This window comes from Talpa europaea, assembly GCF_964194135.1.
Source record: "Talpa europaea genome assembly, chromosome: 4".
NCBI lineage: Eukaryota > Metazoa > Chordata > Mammalia > Eulipotyphla > Talpidae > Talpa > Talpa europaea.
Genome location: NC_140070.1, coordinates 15,444,137 through 15,469,681, shown reverse-complemented (window position 1 = coordinate 15,469,681; position 25,545 = coordinate 15,444,137). Strand labels below are relative to the sequence as shown.

The 25,545-nt window shown below is 32.9% G+C and overlaps 1 protein-coding gene across 1 annotated transcript in view; it reads right to left on the bottom strand.

Moving 5' to 3' along the window:
• The window catches only part of LOC311169905 (putative ATP-dependent RNA helicase DDX60), a gene marked incomplete at both ends in the record, with an annotated part of 100,731 nt that overhangs the window by 41,952 nt on the left and 33,234 nt on the right, over positions 1–25,545 (bottom strand). The window contains 7 exon segments of the mRNA XM_084232150.1: positions 11,209–11,353; positions 12,334–12,534; positions 13,160–13,264; positions 17,681–17,833; positions 19,676–19,820; positions 20,458–20,622; positions 22,386–22,513. Coding sequence (XP_084088276.1) covers positions 11,209–11,353; positions 12,334–12,534; positions 13,160–13,264; positions 17,681–17,833; positions 19,676–19,820; positions 20,458–20,622; positions 22,386–22,513 — 1,042 coding nt within the window.

Here is a 25,545-nt window from a genome sequence, read left to right as displayed (position 1 = left end):
AAAAACTATGAACCAGAGACACTTTTTGGGGGGTGGGGGCTGTAAGGGAGGGATTGGGGTCAGAATGGGGGGGCTGCAATTGTATGGGGAATATAAAAATAATATTATTTTAAAAATAAATAAATAAAATGTAGATAGCTAGAGCACTAAAAACAAGTACAAAAAATAAAATTTCTGGCATCAAAAAAAAAAATAGCAGTGAATTATAATTATATAACTTTGTGTAACAGAACATTAATATGATAGTTCATTGTTAACAAATACATTTTATAATTCCATTTATTACTATATTTATTTTGAAAAAGTTTTTAACCATGGAAGACCATGAAAATTAAAGAAAATTGCTCTAATTCTAATTGGAATTCTAATTCTAATTCTCTAGCACAGATAACCAGTAATAAAATTTGCTGTAGTTGCTTTCTGTCCATTAAAATATATCTAAAAATTAATATGTTTACTACTTAAAGGAATATTTTTATTAAATCATGGTTGTATAAATTATAAAAAGTGCATAAACTGCCCCACCTATTTAGATATTATACTTTACCTTTTCACTATTACATATATTGTGATATACATTTTTAGCATAAATCTGTGTGCTTATCAATAATTGATCATTATTAGAATATATTTCTTGAAGTAGAATTGCTACATTGAGTATAAAAACTGAAATCTTTTGAGGCAAATGTCAACTTGCATCTAGGTAATATACTAATTTATAGCAATGTTATAAGGACACCTCTTTCTAAAGTTGAGGAGAAAATTTAATTCTACTGCAGATTATTCTTATAAATATACAGTAGGATCCAATCAGCTTTATATAAAACCCATTCTATTGACTATAACCATAGTATTATTTTTCAATAACTTCCAGTGGGAACAGTTCTCAGGACATATTAAATCTTTAGATGAAAAAAGTAAATAATTTTGGAAAAGCTAATGACACATCGGTCTGTCAAACTGTAGTTCAGATGAAATTGTTTCTTTTTTAGAAACACTATGACATTTTATTTCAAATACATTGTATTTTTTCTTTTCAGAATTTTGCTTCAGGACATTATGAGAAAGCTCTGCTTGCCATCTGTGCTGGGGATGCTGATGACTACTAAACTAAAAGAAAGAGTTAGGGGACTGTGCAGTCTGCTTTATAGACATGTCAAAATATAGATTTTGTGATAAATTCGCATTCTTAGTTGCATTGGAGCAAAACTATAGAATCATGAATTTTCTCTTATCTTTAAAATTATTCTAAGCCAAAGAAAAAAAATCTATAAATAAATGTATGACTGGATTTTCATTTATTATTTAATCAGAAATTCATTAAATTGTATATAAGAGAATAACAAAAAATGTTTTTGGAATGTATTTTATTTAAATGTGAACCACTGATTTCCTCTAAAAGAGTCTGCTTACAGCTACAGGTGTTCTTAGCATGCTTTGGAAGACCAAGGAAAGCACACCTTGAGTCCATCCCTCCTAGAGGTATTTTAAATTGTACAAATGCAATAAAACTAAAGTGGATATCTAAAGCTGTCTCTGAAATAAAGATGCAAAACAGCAAAATCCAGTCAGATATATGCCTGTCAGACTTCGATATATAGGCGACTTGTATAGAAAAATAGGGTGTGTGTATGTGTGTGTGTGTCCATACACACATTCAACAACTGCACTATTAAAGGCAATTTATCTCTAGCTAGTTTGTGTGTGCATGTCAGTGTCTAACTAACCACCTGCCCATGCAATGACAGAAAAGTAATTTCTCATTGTTAATATCTTCACTCCTTATCATCAACATCAAGTCTTTTGGAAGACTTGTCAAGGATGATGACATCCTTGGTGTCATCAGTAGAGCCTGGTCCTATATGTGTCTCAAGATTCAATTAATTAATTACTCACTGAGGTCTGATTTGGGAGCAAATCCACATTGATGCCCAAATTTAACCAAGAATTAAAGCAGAGAAAGTGTTCATTGAGTCCACAACAGAAGGCTCCCAATACAAACAAGTGGAAACACAAAAACTGACATCATAGGAAGGCAGTGGTTAGTAAAGGCAGGCAAGGAAAATGAAAACACATATGCAAAAAATCTAGAAGAACTAGTGAAGTTGATAGAAGTTCTTTATACCACGCGAAATAATTTTCAATAACCTGCAACTCAGACCTTTTATCTGCTTCTAAGGGTCTCAGGAGAAATGAAAAGGTAATCAGAACTGAATGAATGATACAAGATTTTTATTGCTTTTATTGTGATTAGGCCCAACATGAAATATTCAAGAATAATTAAATTTTTCAAATTACTTTCAAGAATCCAACCAACTGCTATGATCCTTATCAATGTGCAATGGAATATTATATTAAATTAGGTTTAATTTCTATCTTTTAAAAATTCACCAAATCAAAACTTGCAATTGAGACATTTACAAAAGTTATTATACCAGCTAAAATTCTTACAATTAAAATGTTACTATTCTTGTTGAGAATTTAGATATTTAAATAAAACTTTCCACACGAGGACATACATCTGTAAGTTGTTCAATAAATAGTGAAATATATGCTTCAGCTAATTAATACATTTTATTTCTTTGGCACAGCATGAAAATCAATTCAAAAATAAATCTTAACTTAGATCAGGAGAGGCTAGTGCAATAAGTGGAGAGGTCTGTTGCTATAGGAAAAAGAGGGCCTAATAATAGAACTAATACAATAGAAAGAACAATATAACTATGTCCTTAGAAGTTCCTTATCAACTTTTCCCTTTTTCTACACACTGAGAGACACAAAATAATCAAAACAAAAAATAGGCAAGGCAAAGACACATAATAGATGAGGCCCACAAAAAGGGAGGTTCATTTCTTGACCAGCTCAGTTTTTGAGGAGCACAATACCGGGGGACTGTTTAACTTTGTCAATATTTTTTTTCACCAAAGTTGTTCCCTGAATTTTTCAAATAGTTGTTGAAATGCCAGCACAACATTGTTGTCTTCTTTTGTACCTAATTCTCTTAGGGAAACCCTGTAAAAGAATAAATGCCTAAATTAATGTTGTTATTTATGCATGAGGTACTGTTGCTTCAAACACAAGAAATAATTACTACACCTGATGGACTGAAGAACAATTGTAAAGTCTTTGACTGAGTTGAAGGCCTCTCCCATATGTAAACTGTGTGGGGTGGGGGAGGGAAACAAAATAACATTTAAGAAAATAATTAATTACTACTGTATTTCTGACCTTACCAGAGACAAAATAAACAAGATATGAAGATTACAAAGGAGTGTTCATGCCACTATTTTACAATTGTCAATTTAGTCCTAAACTAGTAAGAAGGCTAATCATTTGACTAAAAAATATGACTTTAATGTTCTTTTATAGCAGCACATTATTGCACGTTATTATTACCCCAGTTATTCAATGCAAAAATAAAGAAAAAAAAAAAGAAACAGAACAGATTGGCACTGCTAGAGAATGGGAGAAGAAAGGAATAGGAGTTACTGTTTAATGGGTATAGACTTTCCCTTTAGGTTAATGAAAATATTTAGCAGCTAGAGGTGATGGCTGCACACTATGAGTGCAGCAAATGTCACTGAATTGTTTACATTAAAATGGTTAATTTCATGTTATGTGAACATCTCAGTAATAATTAAAAAGCATATAAAATAGTTCCAAATAAATTATATCCTAGTAACTCATCTTAAACTATTGCTTCTTAATATTACTCTCACAAATCATAATGCCACATCATAACAAACATTCATTATACAAACACACATATACTAAAAATATATCAAAACAGAAAAATCCATACCGATTACCCCCAGTCAGTTCAAAGAGGGAACCACATCTGTAGAAGTCCAGTAAGTATGCGTTCAATGGATATTTTCTTCCAGTACTATCATATTTATTCAAGGGAAACAAAGGAATGTTTCTTACATTCATATTAATTGTTCGTAACATAACCTGAGGATACGCAGAGATTTTAGATCGTTAGCATTTCTCTATTGATATGCACCCTAATCTATTGTAAAATTTGATTATAATGCCGTATTACATCTACATCTAGCTACTCAAAAAAAATAACCCAATATGTTAGGGAAGTATAGTCAAATATTCAAAAAATACATTTAAGTTCTTCTGTCTTTGGGCCTCGCTGTTGGTGCAAAGGGTTAAGTCTCAGCACTGTGAAGCTATCCACAGGCACTGCAGCACCAGTAGATTCCTGGCCAGGAAGCTGACCCACATGACACAGCTGACCTCTCCTCTCTCACCCACTGCTCCCCTCAGCAGTGGATTTCAGTCAATCTGCCTGTTCTGTTCCCACTCTGTCTCTGGTGAACCCTTTTACCCCCTGGACCTCTGGCCTATACTCCAGTTCTTATATGTATAAATAAATCTAAAAAAAGTTCTGTCTTTAATATAAATCACAAAAAAAATCAGTTAAAAAAAAATCAAACTAAACACATTAAAACTATTTTTGAAATCACAGAAATATTTCTAATTAACTCAACTGTCTGAATTGTCTCTTTTATAACCCTCAAACTATAATTTTGTAAAACCATTTTTTTCTGAAAAACTATTTTTGAGTTTACAGACATATGTCAACAGCTATACATAATGTAATAGTGCTTGCTCTTTCCATTTCCATAAACATCTTTTTTTCTATTAAACTGCCTTTAGGAATACAATGATCTGGTTTTGGCAATAACATAATCACAATCATTAGAATTTATTTCCCATCAACATATCATAGATAAACTGTGAGGGGTTAGTCTCACTACTTCCAAGCATGAGGCAGTAAATGAAGTGATTCATATACTAGTTTTAGAAATTAAAGTGTTCAATATATATTTGTTGAGCATCTTTGTTTTATTTTTCTCTAAGTATATTGTATTATGACATTAAATGAGCTACACATATGCATCACTATAAATCAACATCTGTATATACTACATTAAGCTCACCACTAAAAGTCTAATTCTATCCTTAATCATGTGATTGTCTCCTTTCACTCTACCATACACCACCATTAGATGGGCAGAAAGGGGGAAAAATACAAACTGTCCTCAAATGGTTTATAGCACAGCTTATGATACATTACTGTGCATTCTAAACTTAATTATTTTGAGATGACTCCCAAGATGAAGCATATCCAGCAGATGATATTGAGTTGCTGATATATGGTTCACATTTTGAATTGCAAAGGCTTACAATACAATAATTCATAGAGAAAGACATGATTCATTCATGAAGGCTAATTGAGAAACTAGCATTATTTTCTTTATCTAATTCAATTTGTCTATTATAAACTATTCACATATTTTTAAAGATTTGTTTTTCTACTTCAGTGGAAATTAATACTATTATGGATTAAGAGTAACATGGTTTTGTTTCACTGAGACAAATATAATCATGTGAAAATGATTTCTCTTAAGTAAATAAACAGGACAAAAGACAAGGTTCATATCAAAATTCACTTACATCACTTATTATATTAATATCAAATAAATCCTGGTCAGTTATGTTGGACAAACATGCAAAAGGGGAAACAGCAGTTCTGCTTTCAGTCCCAGGCATTAAATGAGAGACCAGTTCAGACTCTTCACATCCTTCACCTGAAAATTCTAATAAAAATACATTGGAAAATCAAATTAGAAATTATTTGAGGGGCCTCCCCTGGTGGTGCAGCCGTTGAGCACTGGGCTGCGAAGCTGCCTACAGCCTTTGCAGCGCTGGTTTGTTCCCCAGCCACTGGCGAGGGTCCCACATGGCACGCAGACCTCTCCTGCCACGCTTGCTGCTCCCCTCAGCAGTGTACTTCGTCAGTCTGCCTGTTCTGTTCCCTGCTCTGGCTCTGGTGAATTCTCTCACCCTCCCGCGCTTCTGACTGTACCCAGTGCTTATATAAATAAATAATAAATATAATAAATAAATAAATAGAAATTATTTGAAAACTGCATCCCCATAAATATAAAATATTTAAAACAAACATATTTGCTTATACCTTTATTCCATCTTTGGGTGAACCATTATCCTCCCTATCATAGAAATCATACAAAGAAAGATAGAGACGAATGATAATTATACTCATTCTTTCAAGTTACAAATGCAGGCAATTGCTTGGGAACTTTTTCTTTTCCATGAAGTTGAACCATTGCTAAATAATTTCTAATTCCATGATTGAATAAAAGGAGCACTTACTCCTTATCCTTCATAAGCCTTCTATATTAGCATATAATAATCCCCCCCAGGAAATATGCATAAACCACTATTACTGCTCCACGTTTTCTTCTTGCTTCTTATGGAAGTAAGGGAAAACAGAATTCTGTCACCTTCCCATGAACCTCAGTTCTTCTTCCTCTCTTTCCATCTTGGGGCAGTGAGTGTATTTTCAGCTTCCAATGTTTTTACTTTATCTGGCATAGATTACTGAATATTCCCTTACTTTTGTTACTTTCTTTTTCATTTTGTCCTTTCTTCAAAGACATGGAGCATGCCTTAACTTCTTTGTTGTCAGTAACTTCTTTGTTGTCATAGATTACATTCAAGAAAGTAAAACATACTGATCACCCTTAATAAATATGCTAATGTTCCATTTCTTGTATTTCCTAATTTATTCATATTTGAAAATTTAACTAGAGTGCCATATCTACTGAATGACAAATGGAATCAAAAGGAAAAGAAAAATTCTAAAATAAATGTTCTGATAGTTCATAACACTAGAAAATATGGAAATATTTTGAGCATTTCATATCAAATCAAATCAATGGTGACATCTAATTCCAAATAACATAGGATGCTTCCAGTATAAAATTTCTATACCAGAGATCTGATGGATTAAGTGAGTTTCCTATATATTCTTTTATAATAGTTTTTAATTATTTCCTAAAATTTAGGTTTATCTCAAAACATTTATATTTGTTTTCCTTAATAGACTTCACATTCTATTTATGTACATTCACAATCTTACCAATTTCTGAGAGAGGTAGTTGGTATTCTTTTCTCAAGTCGGCCAACTTAGAAATCATTAGGAGATAGGAAACAAAATTATTTTGAATTCTTTTGTTGTATGTTTCTATCATCCTAGTATATTTCTTGGGAAGATTCTCTAGAATCACCTAGGAATGAAACAGATGACTGTAACAATTCAAAACAGAAGCAGGAATCACCAAAGTCTTAGAGACATAAAACAAAATATTTTTAAAAGTCTGAATGGAAATATATTTCTCAGTATAAATTCTCTTATTATAGCAAAGTGTAAATATAAAACCTAAAGTCTCTGATCTTCTCATCCAGGCAGAGAGGTTGTGAAGATTTTGGTACATAGTTTTCTCTTCCAGAATTTTATGTACAGTTTAGGTGGTAGTATTCAGACAGATGGTCTAATTTTATAATCAACATTATATCTGGACCATGTCATAGACTAATATTTTTACAAATGAATTTTAGTGGCTGCATAATATTACCAGATAAATAAGCTAACATTCATCTAACTATTCCCTTACTGCTGGACATATAGGTGGCATCCAATCTTCAATTATGGACAATTAATGTTATAAGTTGAATTGCATCCCTCAAAAAAACATGTGCTAAAAGCCTAAGCTCCAGTACATCAGAATGCAACCTGACATAATTGGTTAAGAGAAGTTCATACCATGACTGGTAATCTTAAGAATGGGGACATTTGGACCCAGGCAAAAAATACCATTTGAAAATTGAGGCAAAGATCAGGCCCTATATCTGCAAGCCAAGAACACCAAAGGTGGCCCACAAGCCCCCAGAAGTTTGGAGTTTTGAACAGATTTTCTCCTCAGTATTCAGAGGCAAATTTTTGTTGCCTACCAGGACTTTTGGCCTCCTGATCTGTGTGACAGCAATTTTTTGTTGTCTAAATCTCCCATTTTGTGGTAATTTGCTATAGCAGTCTGAGGAAACTAATTAATATATGTTTATCACTTTTATTTGTATATTTGATTATATAATTAGTTTAAATATAAGGGTAGAAACACTAAAATTAAAGAATATTTTAAAGTTTGTAGCTATTTAGTGTCCTAGCAACAAAACTGCTAATTCCAATCTTTGCCAGATTAACAGGTGAATTACAGTATCTTTTTCATTTCCATTTTCTACTGTTGATGAGATTATTTTACATTTTTTGTAATTTTCATAACTATTACAGTGGTTTTACATTTGAACATTTATTAAATTGTCATTAGTTGTAATCGTATTCCAGTTGATTATTTTTATTTTTTCAGTAGCCAGTGGTTTCATCCAGAAATAACAATTATGAAAATAAGAGTTAACATTTATTGAGTATATCCCACATGCCAACCACTATTATTTTTCATGTGGAGCAATATAGCAAACATTTGAATTAGATGTTTTGATTTCCAATATACAGTTAGTAAATGGGATAAAGAATAAATGAATTTTATGGAAGAAAATAAAAAAGTTTAATTAAAAAAGAATAAATGAATTTTCTTAAGAACATCTATGTGCTAAGTAGCCACGCAGGGAGGGAGTCTAGGAATGTGCCTTTAACATACTCTATTACATGCCATTCCCACTCTGTTTACCTTTCCAATAGATATTTATTCCTTGTCACTTGGGAATGAGTGGAATTCCCAGAACAATATTTTCAAAGGGTTGTTAAACTGAACATTCATGTCTTTTTGTTTCAAATTAATTGTTAGAGTGGCCATAATTTTACTCTTCAATGTAATTTTGTTTGAAATCCTCTTCAAGGTAATAATAAATTGTTAGTAGCATGCAAAAAAAAATTCTGTATCAGAAATAAGGCTTTCCAATTTTAAATAAGACCTCAATACTTCCCTCATCTGAGATGTCATTATATGTAAGAATTGACAAAGCAATGACAAAGAAGTAATTACAGTGAGTGATAATAAAAAAATTGATATTAGAATAATACAACTATAATATATTTTTTTCCTTACCACTGAATCAGAATGCTGCTTTTTATAGTCTTCCACACAGGGAAGAAGATATTTTCTTCCAAAAAGATGTGCCAACACTATCACTAACTTTTCCATCACATTTTCAGAAAATTTCTTTGGGCCTGTTAAAATAAAAAGTTTATTTTTCCAAAACTTCACAGAAAGAAAAATCATCATTTTATTAGGAAAATACTGAGTCAATTTTTAATATCCACTCTAAAAATTTTAAGGTAAGACACATTTGAAAAATTTATTTTGCAGATGTTTAGTGAATTTTTAATAAATTATAATAATTCGTATCATAATACAAGCAAATTCACTCCCCATTGCTATAAATGGTTGGTATCCTTCTACCTACTCTGAGGTTTAAGAATCTAATAAAAAAATACTCTAAAAGAAAACAAAACAAACATTTGCCTTGAAGTTATAGAATTATCTTGGATTCCATCATTGGCTTTAAACCTTCCTTTGCTTCTTTGTTCCATTGTTTTTCCATCTCTGTTCAGAAACTGCTAAGTAAGAAAGGGTTTACACTGCTTTCCAAATTCCTTATCTGCCACTCAAGGCCATAGGCTAACCTACATTTTTTTTCTCTTTGGCACATACTACAATCCAAAAAGAGCTGACTTCTGCTCCAGTGACAAGCCTTTGCTTCTGGTACTTTCACTCCCTGGGATATTTAACTCCCACATTTGGATGTGTCCAAATCCTGTAGCATTTTAGAAACTAAGTGTCCTTGAGGAAAAACTCACATCTGATTGCTAAATTTTTATCTGCCCCAGTATTTGACAGAGTCGTGCCCACCCTGATAACCACTTCATCACAGTTATCATAGTCAAGAAACAAATGAGAAAGTGACACATTACCCATGAGAACTTGAAACAGGACACACCTGCCTCACACTATGGGAGAAATGCAGAGCATTAAGAGTGAAACTTCCAATTTCTTTTTTTTTTTTTTTAAGATTTATTTGTTTTTATAGAACCATGGTACAGGCCAGATGTGCGGGAGAGTGAGAGGATTCACCTAAGACAGAGCAGGGAACAGAACAGGCAGACTGACTGAAATACACGGCTGAAGGGTGCAGCAGGCGAGACAGGAGAGGTCTGCCATGCCATGTGTGTATCTCCACTGCCTTCTGGGATTGAACCCGCGCTGCAGAGGCTGCAGACAGCTTCACAGCACTGCGCTCAACCACCTACGCCACCAGAGAGGCCCCAAAATATCCAATTTCAAGTTAAAAAATAGTCAATTTCGTGCGTTTACACTAACAGCTTTATAGAAAATTTTTTTCAGTTTATTCTTTAATATTGTGAAATATCACACACAATAATTGTGGAATTAGTAAATTTCAATAATGACTACTTTCTGTGATCCTTCCATGGAAATATAAAGATTCCAATAGGTTAGGCTTTATCATTTGATCTCTTAGAAGTTCTAAGGCATATCAGATGTTATTTTAATTATTTTTATATTACTTTATTCTTGCATTATTATAATAAAGTGGGTAATTTACCAAAAGTATAACATACAGTGGACTATTACCTATATATGCTATTCCCAGCTATTTGCATTGAGTTTGGATAATATCATTTCATTTCTCTCTATAGTTTATGTCATCATGTAATAATTATAGTAAAGGGAAAATAGTTTATAATTTAAGAAAGGGAAAAAGTTATAGATGGCAAAATCTTTATGTCACTATAACCCTACAGCTTATATTTGACTTTGAAGTGTCACTTCCATATGTTATGATGCAGCTAATAATCAGAACCTAAATATCAGGATATCATAAGAAACCTAATTTTCATGTTAATGACCATATATAAAAGGACAAAATTAGTGATTTTACATATATTACTGTAATTTATTTCAATAGCTATATATACTAAAAATGTCTCATGTGTTCAGAAGAACAGCCTTTATTATCCTAAGAATTTATTTTGAAATATTTAAAGTCTATTAAATATTAAATGATCATTAAATATATTTGCATTATTATTCTCCACAAAAAATTATACATTACAATTTTAGTAAGCATATTTAATGATATAAAAAATAAGAAAAAAGTCAAAATACATTAATAGAAAAAGCAGTTAGAAAATGGGACACCATCCAAAGTGAATGTAGTCTTAGGGAATGAGTGGGATTATGTTAATACACATATTAGGTCTGTGTGTGTGCAGACATGTGTGTACATGTGCATATGTGTATGTGTACACAATTTAATGAGTAGAAGTTTGGAAAATTAATATTTACTTACCTTGTTTATTTTCTGGAACACACAAATTGTGAAATAAACCTTTTTTCAGTAAGCTTACAAAAACAAAACTTGAAGGTTCATGGTAGTGCAAATGAGACACAAATCCAGAAAATCCAATGGGAATACATTGCTGATTCAGGTAACCCTATAAATCAGTTTTAAAGGGTTAACCTCAGTTTTTAGTTCTCAGAAATATCAAACAAATAAGTTATTAATAAAGCTGAGTTCAGTACAGTACAATTAAATATGTACTGTATGCTAACAGTTTAATGAAAATAGGTATAAATCTTACCTCTGTGACCAAAAATTGCAAAGCATATATAAAATATAATTTTATAATGGTTTTAATCTTTGGTTTCTTGAAGGATATCAATGAATGTTCGAGAGCTGATATTGCCTATATATGCAGATATCAAAATACCAAGTTAGATGTTAATTTATAGTATGTCTTCCAAATATAATAAACAAAAGGGCAATGAAATATTTCTATTATAGATCATGGGACTATATATATATATATATATATATATATATATATACACACACACACACATATATAGGTTTATATATAAAAAGTATGATATATTTTTTGCATTTTAAATTAGATATTGCAGATTTCTTTATTATATTACTTATTAAGATTATAATATTTACTTGAGATATTTCATAGTATTTTCATTATATGTGTATGTAATAAAAAATGTTAACAAAAATGATGGATAAATGAATAATTACAACTTAATGTATGGAGGTAAAAGGTAAACATAAGGTAGAACACAAGAATTATTAGCATTTTCATCTTAAACATTCTTCAACCCTTAATTATTTCTTTAAAATTCAATTTTTTAATGTTTATAGATCATGGCTATTTACAGAAAAAAGTTTTCTAATGTACACGGACTCCAGGAATAATTATAAAAAGGAGATCATAGGCTAATTTCCCATATATTTGAAAACATAAAAGTGACTTTCTGTTGAGTAGGAGTATTGCAAAATAAAATGAAATATTACAGTTTATTTATAGCACATTATTTAGTCCCTTCAGTTTATGCAATTTATTTTAGAATAAAGATGATGTGATCATTATATTTATAAAAGTACTTTAAATAACATGAAACAAAGTACCTTTGCTTTGGCATCCTTTTTGTCATCTGCTTTGGCAACTAGCATCATAAGTCTGAGAATGAATGATATGCTTAAAGGAAATTGACCCTTCAGTTTGGGCACATCAGATCTTAAGAGTCTTTCTACCTTGGGTAAAGGTATACCATAAAAGAAGACATTGCCCACAAGATCTTCTCCACGTCTTCCTGCCCGACCAGACATCTAAAGAGAAGATGACATAATTTTTAAGTAATTTCAGACTTTGTCTCTGTAAATGGTTAGTGTTTAATTTGTATAAATCATATAAAATATTGAACTTCCAAAATCCTGAAAGAGTTCTCTGTTGTTTGATAGAGTAAATTTAGAAAAGTTTAAAATGTTATTTTATCTTGTGAACACATTATTAAATTGTATATATCTTTGTTTATTAATACCTATGTTTAAAGATGATGAATTTTTGGGAGGGTCAATTTTTAGTCTCATTTATAAATATATTTCTAGAAACCAGCCTAAACTAAGAACAGTGTAAACACCATCTGGCACAAATTGGATCCTCAAAAGATGTGGTTATCTCTTCAGAGTATTTTTGTTTAAGTTGAATAATATTTATCAAACAGGATTATTCTCAAGTAAATTAATCTGCTTTGTAAATGATGGCTTAAGACATCTTTAAATACAATAGTATTCATAAGAGGTTATATACCTCTTATATAACCTAGAGCTCATTTTCAAATATTTTTACAGTCACTGTTTCAGGATATTTATATAAAAATAAATATCCTGGCTTAGTGAGTGGATGTTCCAGATTCCTATGTATACAAGAAGAAAAGACATGTAGTATAAATACCTGACGAAAGTTCAAGGCATCCAAAAAACAAGAGTCTTCAGTAAAAACAACAGATTTACATGGCATATTAATTCCCAATGCAAGGGATGAGGTAGCTATTACCACCTGTGGGTGTATATTAAAAAAAATTAGAAAACAATCACATAGGTTAGATAGATGTACACATAGGCATTACATATTTACTAGCTTAGAAAGACCACTGGAATCTAATGTGACAGAAAAATTCAAACTCCATATTTTCTTTTGTAAGAAAAAAATAGACGTCTCATAGAGATATGCATTCATTTAAATGTATGTCCTTACTCTTACAATTATCTAACATTATCAGATTATAAAATGATGTGAAATCAAAGCTATTCGGTAAGGATTCATTTTTTGGATTTATTTTCCATTAGTAAAGGCAATTAGTTTTAAATAAAAGGAGGTTTACTTTTACATTAAAAAATTCTTAAGGGTCTCCCTGGTGGCACCAGGAGTTGAGATGCAACCTATGAAGCTATCCACAGTCACTGCAGCACAAGTTCTATCCTCAGCCAGGGAAATACCCCATGGCACAGCAGACCTCTCCTGACTCACCCACTGCTCCCCTCAACAGTATTTCGATCAATCTGCCTGTTCTGTTCCCCACTCTGTCTCTGGTGAATCCTCTCACATACCTTCCCACACCTCTGGCCTGTACCCCAGTTCTTGTATGCATAAATAAATATTTTTTTTAATTCTTAAGAAGAAAAAATGATAGGGTAACCAGGTCATATTAAGCATTAAATCTAAGTGTTCATCAATCGATGACTGGATAAAGAAGATGTGATATACTTATACACAAAACACAGGGCAGTATTATTCAGCCGTGAAAAAGAAGGAAATCCTGTCATTTGTGGCAATATGAATGGAACGTGAAGAAAGTATGTTGCAACGAGTCAGAGAAAGACAAGTACATACGGTATCACTTACATGTGGCATCTAAAAAAGTTGAACTTGTGTAAACAGACAGTAGAGTGGCCTTGCCACCAGCTGAGAGTGCGGGGTATTTAGACAGATATTTAATGGTACAAACTTGTAACTAGTACCTAAATAAATCTGGAAATTTCATGCCCTGTTCATATGATTATAGCCAATAAAACTGTATTATAAACTTTATAAAGTTGCTGAGAAACTAAATTGTAATCATTAATAACACAAAAAAAGAAACGATAACTATGGTACCTTTTAGAGGTGTTACCTAATGCCATGGTGATAATCATATTGCAATGTACAAATATAACAAACCAATAGTTTGCACACCTTGAACTCATGTGAATTTTATTTCAATTAACAAAACTCTATGGAATTTAGATTTGACGTTACTCCACCCACTTGCCATGAGAAACAGTTCTTTGCAGCTGGACCAGGCCTACAGCACCGATAATTCAACACACAGCTTGTGGTCCTGTCTCAACTATAGTCCTCACCCAGTACTATATCTTGTGCTCAACCAACTTGAGCATTGAGGCTGACAAGACACAATGGGAGACATTTTCGCTGAGAAATTGGCTAGGAGTGGGGATCACTGATGATACCCAGCGCACAATTTGGTTACCTGCAGCGCAGTAGGAAATTTGAAACAATGATGCTAACTGGAAGTAAGCTTTCATGCCCTACTGCCCCAGTTCCTGCAGTCATCAACAGATACAAAGGCATGAATCTATGGGGGTTAAAAAAAACAGACACCTAAATATCCTATATAAAAAAATCTAGGATTACAACGTTTTTTTATAGGAGTGATATAGCCTATTTATTAATGTAAGGAAACTCCCTAGTACAGCCCATAAAAACTAAAAAATGAGAAAATCAAAAGAGCAAATCAAAAATGCTCAAGCAAAAAAAGATATCCTTTAAGAAGTCTCAATTTAGCAGAAAAAATATTGAGGGGCCTCCCTGGTTGTGCAAGGGGTTAAGGTGCAACCTATGAAGCAAGCCACAGCCACTGCAGCACGAGTTCGATCTCCGGCCAGGGAGCAACACACATGGCACAGCAGACCTCTCCTGACTCACCCGTTGCTCCCCTCAGCAGTGTATTTCAGTCAATCTGCCTGTTCTGCTCCCCACTCTGTCTCTGGTGGATCCTCCCACCCCCACTCCATGCCTCTGCCCTACACCCCAGTTCTTGTATGCATAAATAAATCAATCTTTTAAAATAATAATAATGAATGATACAAAACAGAACACCACAAAGATGGCAGAAATGTGACACTGCTACAACTAGAATGAATAGATTTAAAAAAAAATACTATAACTGTACTTACTAATAGAACTAAAGAAAGATATTGACACAACACAATATACTAGGATAATAAAGATAGATCAACAAAACAGAATATATAAGGAAACTAACCTTAATTGAGGAGACCAAATGGCTTAACAGATATCTGTATGACACTTTACAAAGCAAAATACCTACTAAAAATAGCAGAAAATAAATAAACAAAATGAAATTTGTGCGCTCTCAAGGGAGAAACGAAGGGAAAAGCTCAAAGAACTTATAGATGGTAGGTGAAAAACAAAGAAAAAATATTGCTAGAAAAAAATCCTAATAATATCTTTACAGAAATAGAGCCCCCAAAATCTTAAAATTGCAGGGAGTCACAGAATAACTATAATAAGCAAAGCAATCTTGAGGGGGAAAAAAGAACAGAAGTGGAGGTATCATGCTTCTTGACTTCAATCTGTACCATAAAACTATAGTGATTTAAATAGCAGAGCACTATAATAAAAAGACACACACAGATCAATGGAACAGTATTGAGAGGAATCATCATCTTGCATGGACAATTCACCACAAAGGAGCTAAGTGTACACAATGAAGTAAGAGCAGTCTTCAATAAATAGTATTGGGAAAACTGGACAGCCACTTGCAGAATGCAACAAAACCACTCTTACACAATACACAAATCTTAATCAAAAATGGATTAAATACTTGAATATAAAACCTGAGGCCATCAAACACAGAAGAAAACAGAGGCAGCAAGCTCTTTGACATCAGTCTTAGTGATATATTTTCCAATAAGAAGAGAAACAAATGGGATTTCATCCAACTGAAAAACTTCTGCACAATGAAGTCATCATCAAAACAAAAAGACAACCTACTAAATGGGAGAAGATATTTGTAAATCATATAACTTATAAGAGGTCAACATCCAAAATTTATAAGTAATTCATATAAATCATCAAAAACATTATAGTGATTAAAAAGTGGGAAGAAGATCTAAATAAACATTTCACTAGAGACATATTGATAGTCAAAAGACACATGAAAAATTGTTCTCATCATTTATCATTAAGGAGATGTGCACAAAACCCAAAATTAGATATCACTAGTACTTGTCAGAATGACTATTAACAAAAAGCAAAGAACAAGTATTGGTGAGGATGTAGACAAAGCAGAATCCTTGTACATTGTTGGTGAGAACACAAATTGGTGTCAACACTATGTAAAGTAGTATGGCGATGTCTCAAAAAAACAAGAAAAGAAATATCATATGAGTCAATTATCTTACTTCTGGGTATTTTTCTAAAGAACACAAAAACACAAATTTGAAATGCTATGTTCACTCCTATCTTCAATGTAGCATTATTTATGATAGCCAAGCAACATTTGGAAACAACCTAAGAGGATGAAAGGATGAAAGGATCAAAGGATGAAAATGCAGTATGTAATGTGTGTGTGCATGCATATATATGTGTATATATATATATAGTATATATATGTGTGTGTGTATATACACATATATCCACATACACACAATACATACACACAATAAAACTAATCAGCTCTAGAAAAAAAACAGATGGAGTTTCACAATTGGTGAAAACGTGGATGACTGAGAGTTACACTAGTGAAATAAGTCAAATGAGAATAATGAACACTATAAGAGTTTATTCATATGTGGTAGGTAAAGAAACAAAGCAAATGAACAAACAACAAAATAAAAACAATTTGTATATTGTGACAACAGAATGATGATTACCAGAGGGGAAGAGTTAATGGGTGTTATGTGAAACAGACAGAGAGGTCAATTGTATGGTGGTGGATAGAAAGTAGACTCTTGGTGTTCATCACAATGTTGCACATACAGACGCTGAAATGTAAAATTATATACCTTTATATGCAAAATTATAAGCCAATGTCATTTCAAAACAATTTAATATTTGCAGAATGTTTCATAAATCATATATATGTATATTATACATAAAATGGAGCATTTGTATAATGCTTATTATCATGTCAACTAATAAAATGCTAATTATATACTATTAGGCAGAGTAAGGAGTATCCTAAATTATATGTAATATATAGTGATTTAAACATTTATTTTAAAGTATTATATGCTAAAATATTAGTATAGTATCACTGTAAGTGGAGAAATTACAGGGACATGAGATAGCGTGTGTTCCCTGAATGCTGTAGGGTATATTTCTTCCCCCTACTCAGTCCAAAGAAAGAAGGGGGTGCTGTTAGTACAGTTATACTCAAATGTCACCAACCTTAATGTAATGCTGTCTGAAAAGCAACTCTACAACTTCTCTTTCTGCATGTTCCATTGAACCATGATGAAATCCAATGCCCCTTTTTAATAGATCGCGCAGCTTATAGCCTTGTCTTGTTTCCATCAGTTTATTTAAGAGCTCCGTTAAAGTCTGAAATCACCAAAGAGTTTAAGATAATAAATGAAATTATGTATCTTTGACTTTAACAATGAGGTAAGAGTTAAAAGATTGTTTAGAAATCACTGCAGAGTTAGACACACTTTTAAAAAGAGTAGTTGTGTTTTATCCCAGAACCTGAAGCCTATCTGAATAATAAAATGCCTGATATGTGGCATTTAAACAGAATAATTCCACAGGGCCTGGCATTCATGCTTGGTATCTGATACAGGGAACACAATCCAACTTCCTATGTGATGATCGTGTCTTCATTTCCTCATTGGAAACATACCCCATCTTGTCCCCCCTATGCACTGAGTGGTGGAAGCCCTACCTTGCTCCCAAAGTGTTAAAGCATTGGTCATAGCTCTAAGGAACTGACTAAGGCCTCCAACTCAGTTTGGGCAATGAACAATGAATGGAATAGTTACGAATTCTAAGAGGTGGTTGAGCTCGGTGAGGCTAGTCCAGAGTGCTCTGAGCCTAATTACCAAAACCATCCAGCCAAACTTCTCAGCTTTGACTGATTTTCTACGACCCCCACTTGTTCTATTTTTGCTGTTGATTTGTACCTATTTTAATATGTCTCCTTTATCACCTCTCTCCCCTGCTCTTTCTTTGTGTTCCTGTCTTTCTGTGTTTGTTATCTTTGTGTATATTCACTGTTTCCTTCCCCTATTTTTTCCTCTTTCATTAAAATCTCCTATGTCTGTTTCTTTTTGTCTCTCTATGTCAGTCCCTGTTATTTCTTCTTTCCTTCTCTTTCTCACTTTTTTCTTTTTCCCTCTTTTTTCTCTCCCACATTCTGCTTCTCTTTCTCCCTCTCTCCTATGAGTTAAAGAAGCAAGCATAAACAAGTAATGAGCACAGTTCTCTGACTACTACATGAATGATGATATTAACCAACAAATTTATGAGCACACATTGTTTAGGAGGTTCTAGAATTAAATTTTTGAAGGAGATGTGGGGTACAGGAGAAGTAAAATACAATAATTACTCTAGAGATACCAGTTTGAAAAGCTATGTACAAGGTAGATACAAACAGAGGAAGAACTTTCAGAAGACAGATGCATCTGACTTTGAGAAAGGTTGCTGCTCAATCCGGTAACTCAGAAGAGATTTTTCATTTAATTTTTGTACTTCCATCCACATAAAGAATAGTTATAATTAATGACGGAAATCTCACAAGGTAAAAAAGTTCTAGATGTTGGAATCATACCGCTGCAGGATTCTTCATGCTGTTTTTAACAGCTAGGTAAGCTTACACAAATTCTCTAAATTTCTCCAATCTCCAACTCTAGTTTCCCATCTATTGTTTCAAGGCTAATGTGCATTAAGTGTGTTGTGCACCTTTAAAATTGTGTATTGGGTGTCAATATTGACACATACACATATTTTTATGGGCTGAATTGAGTTCCTCTTAAAATTCATCTGGAAAGTTCCTAAACCCCAGTACCTTAAAATATGATTGTATTTGGAGATTGGGTCTTTACAGAGGTAATTAAGTTAACATGAAGTCATTATAGTAGCCCCTGATCCAATATGACTCATGTTCTTATAAGAAGAAAATTGGACACATACATACAGAGAGAAGACTGTGAAGATAAAGACAGAAGATGGTCATCTACAAGCCAAGGAGAGAGACTTAAACAGTTCTTTCCTCACAGCCCTCAGAAAGAACCTGTCCCACTAGCACTTTGTTCTTGAACTTCTTATCCTCCATAACTGTGAGAAAAAACATTTCTGTTTAAGTCAATTAGTATGTGTTATTTTGTTACAATAGTGCTAGCAAACCAATACTCACGACCAAATTTATCTCAGTTTCTTTTCTCTTACCTCATCATCCACAGCAGTATCATCAGCATAGCTACAATCTGGAGAAATTTCAGTGTGTGTTTCAAGATATTTTTGTGTTTCCTTCTTTTCAGCCTTCGATATAATTTCTCTATGGTACTTAGCATCTGAACCTAAATGTGAAGAACTGAATATAAAGTATCCGGAAAATCAATGAATATACTGGTTATAGCACTTATTTTTTTAATATAAGATTATGTCTATAAATATCAGGTAAAAAAATGTCAAATTATTCAAACCCAAAACAAAATTACCTCTATTAGATGATATTTATCAGGCCTTAAATAAATTAAACCTAACTAAGCTAAATTAAATTACTTGCATATCTGTTTACCATATAAGCATATTTTAAATGTATGCATAAACATGTACTTAACAGGAAACAAGAACAGTCTACTTCTCTTATCTCTCATGCCAAACAAATATTTATTTTATATATCCAATAAAATTCTATTTGTGACATTAAACTTGATGAAAAAGTCAATTTGCAATTTTTAAAAAAAACATTTGTAATTTGTACATCTAAAATAAAGGAAGGAGGTTAATACAATGAAGAAAATTATTTTAAAACATTGCATAATTATCAAAATATTCAACAGTTCTCTCCTGCGTGTGCCCCCAAAAGTGAAGTGCAATTAAATTTACGTCACAAAACCATAAAGCCATATCTTCACATTATGGAAACAGATCTGAATTATAAAAAGAGCTGAACACTCATTTTTTTATTAAATATTTAATTTCACAATTCAAATAGAAACACTTACACAGCATCTTTCCTTTTTTGAGACTTCTTCACTGTCAATACATCCATTTTCAAACTTTTCCGTTTTTTCCGTTTTTTAGAATTTGGACCATTATTAGTATTTTGCCGTTTTTTCAAATTGCGAAAAAGTTCTAAAGCTAATTCTTCTACTCCACGAATGTTGAATCTGGATTAAAAACATGGGACAGTTTCTGAAAATTGTGAGTTCATATCACCGTCAACCTGTTCGCTTTAATAAATTTTTGGCAGCAATAATATTTAGGTAATATTATTCTGTTTATATTTATTTTGCCCTTTCAATTCCCAATTCAGAGTGTGTGACTAGAAGAAGAGATTACAATTTTCCAAACAGGTTCATTTTTAAATTATAATGAACAAAATGACTGTTTATGTAAGGGTTTTTTCTTTACTGGATAAAAACTGCTTCCTTCTCCATTTTAAGACACTCCCTATCGTAAGATCACAAAATACTCCTGAAGCAGATTAGTGATTTGTTGTGCTCTTAGTAAGTATTCATTTTCACCTATTAAATGCAGTTTGAATTAGGGATTTTGTTTGTGATACCTTTGATAAATAATTTTGTACTTCATACTCTGCTCAATCTTTTGTCTTTGTTCAAAGGCTTTCCTATTCATTACAGGTAAAATGAAATGCTTATTCTTCCTATAGGACTTAAATGACCTGAGATTACTCATTTAATTATAAAGTTTGCATATTTATTGATTTTGTTTCTCCCCATTAAAGTGGTACATTAAACTAAAGCCAAAAAAGATTTTTCTTAGCATATTTTATGCTTTTTAAGATAATAAAAACAAAACCTGCTAAAATAATATTTAGTGATTATTATGTTAAAAGATGGCTGTTAGTTAATTTGTTCTGCCTAATTTGGCATTTGATATTTTAATCAATATCTTTTATAAATGGATATAAACATTCACACACTTCATTTATATACATATAAGGCCTATAAAAGGGTGGGTATATATACATATACAGATAAATTATATAAAATTCATAAATGAAAGTAAATTCAACCCATAGTTATTCTTTTCTATCCTACATGATATATATGAGATCTATAAGTTATATAATAAATAGAAATGAGGAAGAAAGCTTACATAAAATCATGTACATTTTGTTCATAAGTTTCTCATGTGTCAGTTTGTGTAGGAAAAGGTCATGTTTGGTTTCAAATTGGGTGGAATAAATTAGATCTAAGTGCCAAGTCCTTCCCTCTTTTCTCTGCCTAGCATAACTACACTTTGAGACCAGTTCTTTCATGAAAATGTGTTTGAAACACCCAGGCCGGGCCTCCCTGGTAACTCAAGGGGTTAAGCACAGCATTGTGAAGCTGTCCGCAGCCTCTGCAGCACGAGTTGGTTCCATGGTCGGTGATTCCTGACCAGCCAGGGAGCTACGCACATGGTGCAGCAGACCTCTCCTGTCTTGCCAACTGCTCCCCTCAGCAGTGTATTTCAGTAGATCTGCCTGTTCTGTTTCCCACTCTATCTCTGGTGAATCCTCTCCCACACACATGCCCATCCACCCCCCCACACCTCTGGCCTGTACCCCAGTTCTTGCATAAATAAATAAATCTTTGAAAAAAAAAAAGAAAAGAAAAACCAAGGATTGTATCATTATTTCTAATAACTAATGGGCTAGAGAATTCTATGGCACTAAACTATGGAATTAGAATTTGAAATATAATTTAATCAAAGAAGTTTTCCTTCCTCTCAGACTATTATAGCCAACTTGGTACAATAATTTGACTTTAATATAAACAGATTTAAAATTCCTCAAGATTCTAATAATATGAATCAGGTTATAAATACTTCATCAATTATTCTTTTCAAAAGACTTCAATTCCCACAATGTAAAATATAATATATTAAGTTGAATTTCAATATCATATCCACAGACATTACTTACATAAAAAATATTGCAGGCAGCCTGTCCATTGTTTTCAGTTTTTCCACAAAACGTGGAAACATTTTTTGTTTGTCACTTTCTGCACAGTCAAACGTTTGCGGTTTAAGGAAATTCAGTAACTGATTCACCTGAATAAAATTATAGGTAACAAGCAGATCAGTAAATATTTGTAAATGTGGATAAAAGATAAAATCAGCTGACATTTGAGACTGAAAATCCAATAGACAAGGCTTAGTGCATTTTCTATGGAAGAAGTTTAGAATTTTATCTACATCATGCACTACATATTTTTAAATAAAACTAAAATCTCAGAAAACTCACAGGATATATTTCCATATTATTGTAAGCAAGTCTGTATACCATTGCATAGTCTATTGAAGGGGATGAAGACTGTCACAAATAGATGTTAGTTATGACCAGGGTGCATATGGGGTACAATATGCATTACTTTCACATAAGTAGAATTAACATTGCTCAGAATTCTAAAATACAAATCACAGATCATATGTCTTCCAAATTTGTCATTTTATTTTTTCACCCAAACCAGTATTGAAAGGGACATATTGAAGAAGGTATTAATAACAAAACTAAAAATGGCAGTTGCAAACCAGGGTGTCTGGAAAAACCAGGAAACATGAACGAATAGTATTATTTAAAAGGAGAATTTAGCTAACTTCCCAAGCATTTAGGATTCCAGCCCTGAGAGACATGACAGATAGAGTATTGAACCAGATGGTCTACTGATGATAGTCTAAAGCTGTGTGTAGTACAATATAACCTCAAGAAGGAATGAGATACAACTGCTTGAATTATCCAAACTATATGTGTCATTTTTCCTTTTTGCTTATGTTTATGTGATTTATACAATTTACCAATTTATTGAATAATTAAATGCATCTTATAAATTCAAATAAGCTCAACACAATCTTGTTATTTCCTCTCCTCCATCTGCTGCATCAGCCTGAAGAAGCCCCTCTCAGAGTCATCCATGCTATTGTGAGGTAGAAGTTGATCAACACCACAAGAAGCTGGAGATTTCAACCTTCCTTGCCCTGAGCCTGTGGCCTGTGAGATGACCTCCACCAGACCTCAGTATCTCTAGCTTCAGTAGAGAAAGCAGAAATATGAAAGGAAATCCCTGAGGTGCAGTTTGTTCTGCCTTTAAATAGAGGGCTGTTTTGCTGGGTTTTTTTTTTTTTTTTGGTAATACTGTTGTCTAATATTTTGAGAAAAAAAATTATCTGTTATGTAGTTATTCTGTAGACAAAATGGAATGGAAAGAGATATGTCAGTACAGAAGAAAAATATGGAATTTCCTGAAAGTTATAGTAATCCTTTTGAATATGTTACCTGGACTTTCAAGACTGTGACAGAAATTTTTAAAAAGCAGTAAATGAGAAGAGGATTTCTAATTATGAAAGGCACTGCTGGCTGCCATGAGCCATGTCATAAACTCATAAGGAAGGAAATCCTAGTGCTTGCTGCAGAGGGTAATGAACGGAAGTAGTTGGAGCCCAGAGGTTTGCTGCTTTGCAAGAAATTGTAATTAAGAGGACTTCCCTTAGAAAATTTAGTTTAATCTAGGCTGGCATTTAAGTATCCAAGTATGTTAAAAGTCAGGTAATATCATTGGTACACCTAAGATTCTTAGCCCTGACTAAACATTAAAATTATAGATAATGTTTTCAATTTTTAGTGCCCCAGACCCTTGTAAGACAAATCAAATCAGAAGGGAAACCTGTACTCCTATGTTTATTGCAGCACTATTTGCAATACTCAAGCTATGGAAACAACCTTAACCTCCCCAAGTCAGATGAGTGGATCAGTGTGATATTTATACACAAAGAAATATACATACTCAGCAATCAAAAAAAGATAGACTCTTGCCATTTCAGCAGCATGTATGGAGCTGGAGGGGATGATCATAAGCAAAATAAATCACAAGGAGAAAGACAAATACCCAACCGTGGCAATTGTATGTGGAACATAAAGAAACCAAAGGATCAGATAAAGCCAAAGCAAGAACTACCCCTAGAAAGGTGACTGAAGAACTGAGGCTACCCAAGAGGAGTTGGTGAAGAGAAGTGAACCAAATGGCGATGGAGTACAATGGACTATGGTGGTTGACTATGGGTATTTTGATGGTGGGTGCAGTGTGGTATGTGGGAAATCCTATTCTCATAAAAAAGTTACAATGATATAGTTATAATGATATAAATTATAATGATATAAACAACGAAAAAAGTTATAATGATATAAATCAATGTTACCTCAATCAAAACAAAAGGGGGGGCCTCCCTGATGGTGCAGCGGTTAAGCGCTGTGAAGCTGTCCACAGCCTCTGCAGCACAGGTTCGATTCCTGGCCGGCCAGGGAACTACCCACATGTCGCGGCAGACCTCTCCTGTCTTGCTCGCTGCTTCCCTCAGCAGTGTATTTCAGCCAGTCTGCCTGTTCTGTTCCCTGCTCTGTCTCTGGTGAATCCTCTCACCCTCCCACGCATCTGGCCTGTACCCCAGTTCTTGCATGCATGAATAAGTAAATCTTTAAAAAAAAAATAGGGGCCCACATGCAGAGTGCTTTGTCCAAAATATTTTTTAAAATACCAATCGAATCAGAATTTTTAAAGATGAGACAAAACTCCACAGGTGATTTCAAAATGCAATTATGTTGACAAGATTCATTGAACAAAATAGCATTTACGGCACTAAGTGGTTTTCAGACTTTCAAATCCGGTAGTCAGCCAAAGTCAGTGTGCAATTAAAATTTAAAGCAAAGCATGGGTTGCTTTTTAAGAGGAATGAGAGGACAGGAAATAGGAACAGATTGAAATCTTATTTTTATTAACTGAGCTTGTGCTAATGAAGAAATGATCAGATCTTAACCAAGACTTAGGACCCAAAACGTTAAAATTATTTGCAATTGCATGTTAGTATATGTGAATGAGTTGAACCATATTGCTTTCCTTATAACTGTTCAGTTAATTAGCTCTAGGTAACTTTGGACATGTGCTACTGTTCATGCGAAAGAAATAATTTTTAAAAAATGAATTATCATCAAGTTTTTCTATGATCAGAAAAAAATTGTCACAGAAAATATCTTAAAATAGTAAGATAAATAATGCTTCAAATTTCTCCTATCTAATTTGTTGGCAACAGTG